At 30.9% G+C, this 12,373-nt stretch overlaps 1 protein-coding gene across 1 annotated transcript in view; it reads left to right on the top strand.

The window, feature by feature from the left end:
• Positions 1-4,667: 4,667 nt before the first annotated feature.
• LOC113376050 (paired box protein Pax-6-like) overlaps positions 4,668-12,373 on the top strand; it is a 12,912-nt gene continuing 5,206 nt past the window's right edge. The window contains exons 1-2 of the mRNA XM_026615981.1: positions 4,668-4,728; positions 4,838-5,069. Coding sequence (XP_026471766.1) covers positions 4,668-4,728; positions 4,838-5,069 — 293 coding nt within the window. The remainder of the gene's footprint in view (positions 4,729-4,837; positions 5,070-12,373) is intronic.

The raw sequence follows: 12,373 nt of genomic DNA, 5'->3' as shown, positions 1-12,373 counted from the left end.
GGGAAACGGAGCGCCGATTTGAATGGATCTAAAAACATTTTAATCGTATTGAAAAAATGAAGAGTATCTATAAGAACTAAAGAAATTTAAAAATCTGTATCTAAAGAAAAAGCAGAAAAACATGCCATTTGGCGGTTAGACGCATGCGCATCAAATTATTATAATAGATATTTTATAAAGATTTTAATAATAAGTATAAATTTTGGTTACCTTTCTATGGTTTCCGTACCAAAATTTATAATGTTCAACCGTTAGACTGCAACGCAGCGCTTATGCGCTTCACTAAAACAACTCCGCTTCAAAATTTTCCACATCTTTCAAAATATGAAACAAATTCATATTTTTAAAAAGTCAATTTTTTGAAAAATTTCATAATTCTCAAAAGAAGTACAGAAAATTCCAGCAATTTGCCATGGCACGATGGCGATGTAATTTATAATTATTATTGTAATTTTGTTATTTAATTATATTCATCTGGTTGTAATTTTGACAAATATCGACATATGTTCGACTTATCAATAGCTGATGATAATACATATCAAAATACGCGCAATATTTTCAGTTAGTCATGAATATAAATATTCTTTTAAAATAATAACGAATATTTTCAATGTTTATATTTATCGTTCATATCATAGAAATGGATTAAAAAAATAGGTTTTGTTATTTTTATTCGCACTCTTGTTTTTTATCACAATTTTATTTATGCTTCAACAAAGATAAAATATATCTAAACTCATGTACAAATCAGGACGTGTGAGTTGTTTAATATTTATTATTAATACTTTCAAGACGACCTCACCCGGTTTCTTCTACGGTTTTCTCGCGAAAATCTGCGATATGAATATATGAAAGTAGGGGATTGAAACACAGAACGATTGAGGACTTTATGAAATCTCTACTAAGAGCGTAATCCTCTAACAGTGGATTGGATTATAATTCATTTCTAAAATCACGAGTGGCTAGAGACACTCGAACACTGAATACCTCCCATTGTGTTCGCTGAACGGTTGTGTAACAAATGATATCTTTAAAAATATTGCTGGGGTTAAATATCTATTGGTTACATAACTTTTCTATGTGTTCCGAGGGCTTCGGATCAAATTCGGCGTATGGCGCATATGAATTTCAAGTAGCGAGTTGGATTTTTTTTTTGATGCAGCATGTTGGATTTTAAAATATGTAATACGGTACTGCAAATCGGATTATAGAAAACGGAAATTGTTTTTTAATGTTATTACAATTTTTATACGCCCGATTAAGCATTTGATAATAAGTTCAATGAATACAAATCGAAAAATTTGTGATAAGTAGGAGTAAGACTTATTAATACCCCGGCATAGTGTAAAAAAACCCGAAATTTTGTAGAAAACATACATTTTCTCTATTTTTTAAAATTGTATATCCGGTTTTATAGAACCATTAGAAAATATATCAGAACTGTAACAAGACTTGCATGCTTTAAACCTTTCAAACTGTAAGACAAATGCATCTAAAACTTAATCAATAAGAATGTATTTATCGTTACTTGAACTTGATAAATTACAAAATTTCAGCACAAAACCAATATTTTTTTAATAATTTTGATTTTGATATTTTGCAAAAATTACCTGTTTAATGATATATTTACAAGGTGTTCCAGACCTAGACTATAAAAAAATTGGAGAGAGAAACTTAGATTGTTTGCACATTATGAGCTTTTAAGTGCAATCTAGAGCTTTGGTAAAATTATGACATTTTTTTGGTTATTGTGGTTAACTTTTATTAATTTTGTTCATTTAAACTTTGGTACCGTAACCGTAAATAACATTTCTATAGGACCACAACCAAAAACAATAACACATTTGCCCAAAGTTTATAACAATTAAGACTTTTAGTTGAACTACATCGGTCGACTTTGAGAAACCCTCCTTTAAAAAAATGTACTAAAGTGTGTTGGCGAGTTTCAAAAAAAGTTGGACAATCAGGATTGTAAAATGGTAAAATACTTGATAATTTTATTATTGAAAAATGTTGAGAAAAAAAATAAAAACCTAAAAATTACATCATTTTTGATAGTATATATAAACAAATTTATATATATATATATATATATATATATATATAAATTTCTAAGAATTTCTTTCCGTCACCCTCCGCAATGGCCACTCGACGTGCCACTTGCGGAGTCTTGATGTCAGATTTTAATTGTGCAGAATTTCGCATATAAATCCAGTTTACTAATAATAACCATCTGGGACAGACTACCCTTCATTTTAGAAAATGTCATTTTGCTTTGAAGATACCTCGAACCTCCGAACCAAGTGTTTTAATGAGTTCTAGCTCGCGACGAAATACGACTGCTTGAAGAAACATACGCGCAGTGGAAAATTTTGAAAATAATAAGATAAGCCAGACGGATTTCAATATTCTTTGCGAGAAAATCGTAAATGTTATATTAATTGATAGTTCAGTATGTACTTTTATACAGGATTACATATAAATTTTGGTCAACATTATATTATTTTCAGGATCAATATTAATTCCACATTTCGGCTTGAAGTCGAGGTCTGAGACACCCTGTATATATATTAGGGTGGTCCTTAAAATGGTCATTTTCGAATTTCCTTGCTTCCAGGGGCTCAAATGGTTCCAAATAGACAAAAAACATTTCTCTGAAAGTTTTAGCTCTTAATATTAATATAAGATAGAGCGCAATTCAATCAAAGTTTTGTACCTCGCTAAAAATATCCAACATGTCCATTTCCATATCCCTTTTTATTTCTCCAAAAAGTGTATTAAATGAACCTCTCGTCACTTGTATAACAATCGTGATATTTTTCCTCACATCAACCTCTCGAGTGTCATTTCACTCAGAATGTCCTCATACGTCTGTCTTGCATATTGTTAACCCTGTCTTTTATTCTTGACAGGACTGCGAAGAAAACAGAAACGAATAAAACCATTTAGGATAGCAGTTCTGACATCATGTCTGTATACCGTACTCGATATAATATAAAATGTATTACGTGCACGAAAAGCAACACGGATACATTTTTGAATTCATTAAATGCAAATTAAAGGTGCTACTGCACATACTATGTGATGCATTGAAGTAATTGCAGCGTTTATAATGACGAATATTAAGTATAGTTTAGTCACCGCTCGACCGAAAATGATTGATGTGAAATAATTTTATATGTTATTTGAGTTTTTCTATTATATTTTAAGCGCAATAAATGAAATATCATGTGCTGCATGAAATTGTGACATTACAGTTAATACGTCTTAATAATTTCTGGTACAATGCAATAAAGTCATTGAAATAAGCATATGTAAACCATTAAGAAAAGTATACAACGATCGGATATTAGATTAGATTTTATAAATAGTTTTCCTACATTTTTGCAGCATTAAAAAAACTTATTTAAAAAATATGTATATTGAAAAGCAAAAAACACTTAAGCGCATTAAAAAAAACTTATTTAAAAAATATGTATATTGAGAAGCAAAAAACACTTTGTTTAATTTCGAATTGTTCAATATATATTATATTTTCTCATAGAATCATAAAATTCAATTTTGTTTATTTTAATTAGGAGTTCGATATTATTGAAATTGCCTATATTCCTATGTATAGAATAAAGCAATAGAATATTTTTGAGATATATTACTGATGAATAAAGTAATCGTGTATTACTAACTATATGTTGTTAGTAGATGATATCTACTGTTGTAACATCCACTTTGCACAATACAATTTAAAAACATAAAATTCGTAAGAATAATTTAAATTTTTCACTACCTATATTGGAAAAAATTACGTTGTCTTCAAAACAACAATTTTGACTACAACCCTTGGTGTACAACGTTATGTTATTTTTAGCTTTTCATTTTTAACTCGAATTTTTTTTCATTATAAAACTATCAAGTATTTTAACATTTTACAATCCTGATTAAATGTGCCAACTTTTGATGCTAACACACTTTAGTAGATTTTTTTATGAAGGAGGACCTCTCAAATTCGACCAATTTTGAGAATATTAAATTCATATTGGTTTAACAAAAAGTCTTAATTCATGAAAATTCGGGGCAATTTTTTATTGTGGTCCCAGAAATGTTATTTAAAGTTATGGTTCTAAAGTTTAAATGAACAAAATTAATGAAAATTAGCCAAAATAACCAAAAACAAGCTTTTAACAAAGCTCTAGGCAGTACTTAAAAGCTCATTGTTTAAACTACATGAAATTATGTTAAATTTATGTTCTATTTTTTTAACTCGGATTTTATGAAATTATCAAGTTTTTTAACATTTTACAATCGTGATTAAATGCACCAACTTTTGAAACTTGCCAACGCACTTTGGCACACATTTTTTCAAGGAGGGCCTCTCAAATTAGACAATATTGAAAATATTAAATTCACGGTTTAACAAGAAGTCTTAATTCTGAACAAAACAAAAAATCTGAATTCTTGAAAACTTCCAACAATTGTGTTATTAAATGTGGCTGTGGTTCTCTAGAAATTTACGGTTATGGTTCAAAAGTTTAAATTACCAAAATTAATAAAATATAGCCACAATAACCAAAAATGGTCACAGTTTTAACAGAACTCTAACACTTTAAAGTTCCCAAACTACATAAATATTTTTTTCGTAAAAGTTACGATCACACCGTTTCCACTTGACGATGAGTTCTGGGGCACCCTGTATTTATCACCCTGCATCAATTATTATATTATTTGAATGTAGTTAGAAAGTTCTAAATATTTCTAAATCCTCACTAATTCTAAATTAGATAATATTAATAATATTTTTTTTGACAACAAATAATTACCTTTTGTTTATCCTTTTTTTCAGAGGAGGATCTGATGCACGGTCACTCTGCGTTGAACCAGAGTGCGTTGTTCGGCTGTTCGGCCGCCGGACACAGCGGCATCAACCAGCTGGGCGGCGTCTACGTGAACGGGAGGCCTTTGCCCGACTCGACGCGGCAGAAGATTGTCGAATTAGCGCACTCGGGCGCGCGCCCTTGCGACATTTCGCGGATTCTGCAAGTGTCCAACGGATGCGTCAGCAAGATATTAGGAAGGTCAGTGATAATAAATTATTGAGTACAATTTAGAATAAGCCATGGTGGTTGCTAAATATTCACGGTAAGGTAGGGTTGAGCGGGGATAGCTGAGCATAGGGGCAAGTTGAGCAATCGAAATATCTCGAAAATTATTCACCGTCCGTTTAGACATTATATGGCGGAAAGATAGAAGTTTGGCAGAAATAAACATCCCGCGATCGCTAGTGGCCGCTGGATAAATGAGTGAGGCTCACGGGCGTGAAAATAAACAAATATTTTGAGACCAAAAAGTAAAAAAGTCATTCATCACGAGTTTTCGTCTGGTTTAGTCAAATATTATTTATTTTTAATCAGGTAAATGTTACTCTTCTATATAATTATAGTACTTTTAATATGCACAGAGATTCTGGGTATAATTCTCACGTTTTTTTTTATAAACTCACTTTTATTTTGAAATTCCGAGTTGGGGTTAGTTGAGCATAGTTGCTCAACTTGTTCTGTCACTAAGACAATTACCATTAACTTCCAGAAATTAATTATTATTTTTAAGATTTAAGCTAAGTCTATGAGTAATAATATAAAGAAATAATGATTTTAAACAAAAATACTGAATATAATGGTAAAATAATTCCTAAGATACGATATTGTTTTGTCGATTCTACTTTTCATTAATTATTCAAAGCAAATTACTATAAGTTTTGTTTTCTCTGTCAATAAAGACTATAAATATAGAACTGGTTATTAAAAACTTATTTTATTTCATCACTAATCGACATTGAACCTATGATTTCATTATACTTTCTTAGTGCTCATCTTGCCCCACCTATGGGGTACATTGAGCATACTTGACTTTTGCAATTAAACAGCTGTAGCTTTCAAATTTTACTTATTAACAAAAAATAGTATTAACACTTTTGTTAAGCGATAAACAACAAATCCATTAAGCCGTATAGCAATTTATTGAGACTTTTCATTGAGGAGCTACATCCGTTTAAGTAAAAATTTGCTCAACTAGCCCCGCCCTACCCTATATAATTGACTATGAAGCGTTTACAAGATGTGATATACTTAGTTGAAGATGGTGTTGCAGTCTAAAGGTTATACTATACATTATTAATCTCAATACCAAAATGTGAAATAGAAAAAAATGTACTTATTATTAAAATCTATCTAAAATATCTAATAATTTGATGTGTATATGTCTAATGATCATTTTACCACTGCCCACTCAAAAATGTAATCAATCTTCATTCCGTTAATACAAGTAAAATATTGTTGAATCATTCAAATCCGCTGAAAATTCGTTGAAAATGTATTTGAAATATAAAAATTACTTCTAAGAAACTAAAAACCATAATAACAAATTAGAATTATCAATAATTTTACTCAGAGTGAAACAAAATTTGACACATTTTATGCCGTCTTTAGATAACACTCGTACACACAGGTTTTCAAGCGGATGTTGCCTATAGTCGACGCTCATAGCAAAAGGGTTAATTTTCGTTTGAGTCGATGAAATGAAATAGTCATCATTAATTTTTGAGTTAAAAAGTTCACAAAAAACGCATCTAGGTCTAGCACAAACTGGTCGCGGGTTCGACGGTTCGATTCCAGCATCGGCCAAGCCCGACATCAGGCAGCATGATGTCAAATTTTCACTTGAAGTTATAGATCTCAAATATGATCACAAGGCAAAATCGCCTTTCGTGGGCATAGCCGCAATATCACAGTTAGTGAAGCAAGTCACTAACATCGTTCAGAAATAATAAAACTATATATCAGTCCAAGTGAGGCAATCAATGGAATGATTGCTTATAGCGTCTTATAATCGTAGAATTAAGCAGCTTATAGAACCTAATAGTTCTGATTGCTGTTAGTCAATAAATAATAAAAACTATGAATAAAAATTGGCTATAAATATTTGGCTTTTGCACTATCGATGTTGACTGAATTGAAAGTTCATTAATCGACGTTTCGTCAATATCTCTCATCCCCAGTCAGTGAATCGGCGATGAATTTCACAATCACACCGGAAAATTGACGCACACGACGCGACGCGAAGCGTTTGCGGTAGCAAATGCGTGTTTCACCCTCCGCTGACCAAACGCGATAATTTGACGTAACGCGATACTCTCTCGACATTTTTCGGTTTTGGTTTTCACACTTGCTACCGACTACCGGCGCGGCGCGCTGATCGAATCAAACTTCGCGTATGATGATCCGCATGGTGGAACCGAATCGTTCTACTGCGAAACTCCTTAGGCGGCCGTACGTTGCATTAATAAATATCGCCAGATAGCAATGTAAAGAAACTCATTCGCTCTTAAGGATTTAATAATACAGCATATGTATAGACGTTTAGCAGATAATTGTAGAATAAGTTCATCGCTCATTTAGAATTAACACTTACGGGACGGCACCGATTCCAAAACAATATACTATACCGGCTGTAAACTTGATTTCATTGTATATGTTATGAAATTTGTTTGATAAAAATTTGTGGTCATTGAAGGACATACATTTATAATATTATTTATTTTTGATATTTTATAAAAAAATTGTGACGTTCAAAACAATTTCCAAAATGCATAGCTGATGGATTTTGACATGTTTTACAATTAAATGTTGTTCGCCGCCTTCCTTCTAGTACTTTTCTGTCAAACAGACAATACAATCCCTTTTTCTTTTTCTCGCATTTAGAATATGCCACTGATTAGTCCGTATATTTGTTTGTACTGCCATAATGGTTTTTTTTTCTATTATATTGTCTAATAGTTCATTTGTAAAATATAAAGTAAAATAATCTCTTGGATGTCTTATATTGCTTGGTATTTGTAGTCGGGGTGTTTGTTGATGTATGTCAGACTCGATTATTGAAGGAGAATCGGCACATTCGCTAATGTCTTTCTGCTCTTCATTTAATTTCTACAACTTCTTCTTCTTTTGTTGGTTGGATAATATCATCATCACATTCATCATATCTTCGGTGCGAATAGTAATTCGTAATTTGTCTGTTTGAATGTCTATTTGAAACTCATTTCACTACTGCTTAATTTATAAAATTTACCAGTCGTTTTGCCATATTTAAAAGCGCTCGATCGTTTTAAATATTAAAAAAAAACTATATAGCAAAGAAAAAGGCTAAAAATACTACTCAAATAACTTAACATTATTTTCAAATTACAACACTGTTTATCACTGCTATATGTAATTTATTCAACTTTTTGATGCAAACTTAGTCATTATTTATAAAATAGCCTGTGCCTCAGAGAGTATGTTTATCCTCTCATGTAGACAGCCGTCCCCAAAGAGTTAAATTAAAACAACATTCTAATGAGTAAAAAGTAAACAAAACTTCTTACCGAAATTTTATGACAAACTTGTGATTTTAAAACTTGAGTACTCGACTACAACGACCCAAGCAATCTAGAGCTAACTATACACAAACAATTGAACGGAACGAAATCACAACAAATTCACAATCAAACTTCATGAACGTAATAAATAAAATGACATTGAGTAAAATGGCTGCCATGTAAATCTTATTGCCATCTATTTTTAAAATAGCATACCCAATAAATGATACCTTTCACGTAATCCAAATATTTCTATCCTACACATATACATATTCAAATTATGTGATAGGGATGTCGCCACAAAAAGTTTTTTTCTGTTTTGTTAAACATATCTTGATCAAATTTTTTTGTATCAATTTTGTTACTTCTTATCTAATGGGTATCTTTTTTTATTTTTTTATAAATATAATTTATTTACCAATTTTTGACAATCTCAATTTGTTAAGAGAGTTTTATTTGATAGGGTAGGGCACAAACGTTCATTCTGACTTACTAATTTTATTGTCTAAACCAAATGAATAACATTACAACTACCGAACTGTGTTCAGTAAAATTTTCAGTTAATTCCTAATTATATTGTTTTATTTTTAATTTTAAATGCTAAATAAACATTTTGTGAACACCTATTTTACAATGGTCACACTGTATATAAACTTGATCTGGTACTTCGTCAGAACTATTCATCAGCATAGTTGGAATAACTGTTAATTAATTATACTTGAAATTGCTTTTTTAATTAAATTACTATATTCTTATCGTTTACAAACCTTTGCCAGTTGTCCAGTGTAAATGTTGATGTGGTTCGTTTTACTTCAACCACATGTAAGTCTTTATAGAGTTTATATAAATGAAGTATGAATCTAACTTAAACATAACAATATATCTTATGAAACAATTAAATAACGCATACTTAAAAATTATATTCAGGTATCATAAACTAAATAACAGAGCTCAAAACTAAAAAAGTACAACGATAAAAAATACTTTTGTTATAAATATTCATATACCACCGTTTATATCTTTATGGCGATGTCGCACGAATTGGTTACACATCTTTTGTCCTCTACTTTAAAACAGTATTGTTAAAATATACCATACTTTACTTGTTTTTGAGATGATGCTAGACCTTTTTATGTGCAGACTTTTAAGCCCCAATATACCCTATGCCATATTATCAAGCAGCATTTTGCAAACTATAGAGTAAATATTTTCGACGTTGATTGTATATATAATTATTCATTTAATTCATAACAATAATTGTATATATTAAAATTAATTTTAATTTTTCAATTGCAGATATTATGAGACCGGTTCAATAAAACCCCGAGCGATTGGCGGGTCCAAACCTCGGGTAGCAACCACACCGGTCGTGAATAAAATCGCCGATTACAAGCGCGAATGCCCAAGCATTTTCGCTTGGGAAATTCGAGATCGCCTCTCTCTCCGAAGCGGTCTGCAACAACGACAATATACCCAGCGTAAGTACAAATAGTAAATATATAACATATATTCATTTTACATTATGCAACATACCATATTGTGTGTACACAACATCATGCTGATGTAATTTCACAATTAATTAAAATCTTAACTATGCGCTACAACAAGCGTGTATTGTAACAAACAAATATATCGTGCACAGTTGTCAAATATTTGCTTTTATTTGAAAGGCCTATTAATCCATTGTCGAAATAATTAGTTTACAATACGTTATTTTAATTCTTTCAATATCTTGATAGAACACAGCTAAATCAATATTGTATAAACCGATACTGCACCTAAATGGAAAAATTTACGACCTGTTTACCAGTGCCACAGTCATAAAGTCTTTCATCTATATTTATACCAATGATACATTTATTAATTTTAGTTTTATTTAAAATTCAACAAAAAATTCTAATTCTGTCGCGAATGTACGTTCCATATATACACGATATTTGCATGGGGAATTTCATACATTTATTCAAGTGAAGCAAAAAAATATTAAAAAAGTTATATCTGACAGTTCAATGATCAAATGTCACATTTTCACGTGGACAGCGTAACAGCTTCACGTTTTATACCGGTTGAATGTAATTAAAATAAAAATTCAACCGTAGAGTTTCTCATTTGATTTGCTTGACACAGCGTTTGGCCACTACGTTGATCCATACAATCATATCTGATTTGCTACCTCATACAGAAGAAAAAATTATATATTATATATATATATATATATATATATAATGTAAGCTACTGGACATTACGCACTTATCTTCAGACAGATATCAAGCATATCTTGATGTTAAATGAAATAGAGGAAATGGGCATGAATTAATTATTAAAAAAACGGATATTTTTGTTTTATTTTTTAAAAATATTAAAGACAATAAGAATAATTACCTAAAGTTTTGAAGCAGGGATGATTAAAAAACATAGATTCTTGTTTTTAATATTCTAAAATGTACATATTTAAAAGACATATTAAGCGGGCGTCCACTAATCAGGTGATCAATTTAGACCCCTTTCCTCCTTGGTGATACGATGTGATATTTAAAATTATACCCACCCGCACCAAATTTACGTGGTTTTTTTGGTAGGTTACCAAGAAAAAAATGTCATTTTTTTTAAATTTAGGATTTTTTCTAAATTCTGGCAAAAAATAAATGCTCGCGATATTTTAATAAACCCCATCACTGATATTTCGAGATTTTGTGTCAAACACCTCCCCCCCCCCCTTTCAAGCCTTACGTGACAAATAAACTGCCCCTAAGACATACACTGAGCTACTAATATCATTATTATTGTTTTTTTTTTTTTTTATTTAAGTTTATTGAAAAAATAATTCTCCTAATTTCGTACCTGGCGATTTTTTCTTCTCCAGTTTCATTCAAATTGTTAATATGTCAAGTTCGTTACTTGACGCGAACAGAAGAAGCCGCGGAATCCGACACAAAAAAAGTATGAAGATATGTAAACTCTTGAATAGAGAAAGGTTTATTGTGTATGTTGGATGTGTTTTTTAATGTTATTTTTGATGACAGTACGTCATGATACCTGCTAACCGTGGGAGTAAAGTGATTTCAGGAACCGTATGGGATTGACGTGCCGCTGGTTGCTTTCTTATTAGCTTACATTACCATAAGCATCAGTCGAGCACACGCATACGGGATGGAAACCGTTCGCTCGGCATCGGAATTGACAGCACCCTTAATTTTTATATTATGTTAATAACCTTTAGAATAAATCTTGAGAAATGTTTTCATAAAAGATGACATTAGCATTAATGCTAGATTTTCCTAAAATTTATTTTATAAATACTTTGCATTTTAGTGTCTTTTAGTGTTCTCTCTCTTTAAAAAAAAAAGTTTTTATAAAGTATTTTTGACCTTCCCGTGAGGTAAGTTATTGTAATCGTCCAAAAATCGAAATTAAAATTTTTGCACATCTTTACGTTTCAGAGGTTTCTGAACATTTTGTCATACTTTGGCAAAAATGGATGTGTCAAATTTTCGTCCACGTCCACAATGGTTCAAAAAACATTCGGTTCCTATTGATCGGGAGACGGTCTGATTAGCTTTTGGCACAGTAAGGCCTGGCCGTTTCGGAGTTACGGGCTAAATGTGCAAAAAAAAATCAGTTTTTGAGATAACTAAGCATCCGATTTGAATAACTCAAAAAACTTGTGTGTGTGCTTGTGTAAACGAAACAATTGATTTCGGAGAAATTTTTTTTTTCAAAAAAAAATTTTTTTTTTGATATCAAAATAATTTAAATTTTAATTTTAATTCTAGCTAAAGTTCCAAAGCTCACTTATATACTTCAAATACATAATTTTAAACTTCGCAATTCAGTTTATATGATTTTTATAATCATTAGATAATGTCCATCATTTAAATCCGATTGATTAGTTTGGTTTATTTACTTTTTCGCATAAATATATAAGCGTCATCGTCCAATTCATATATTTTGTCCTATAAAATAAAA

The sequence above is a fragment of the Ctenocephalides felis genome, unplaced genomic scaffold (assembly GCF_003426905.1).
Source record: "Ctenocephalides felis isolate EL2017-DRISC unplaced genomic scaffold, ASM342690v1 CF-g0.4_SCAFFOLD_01886, whole genome shotgun sequence".
NCBI lineage: Eukaryota > Metazoa > Arthropoda > Insecta > Siphonaptera > Pulicidae > Ctenocephalides > Ctenocephalides felis.
Note: the sequence above shows the minus strand (reverse complement) of the source record. Positions and strands in the feature narration are given on the sequence as shown.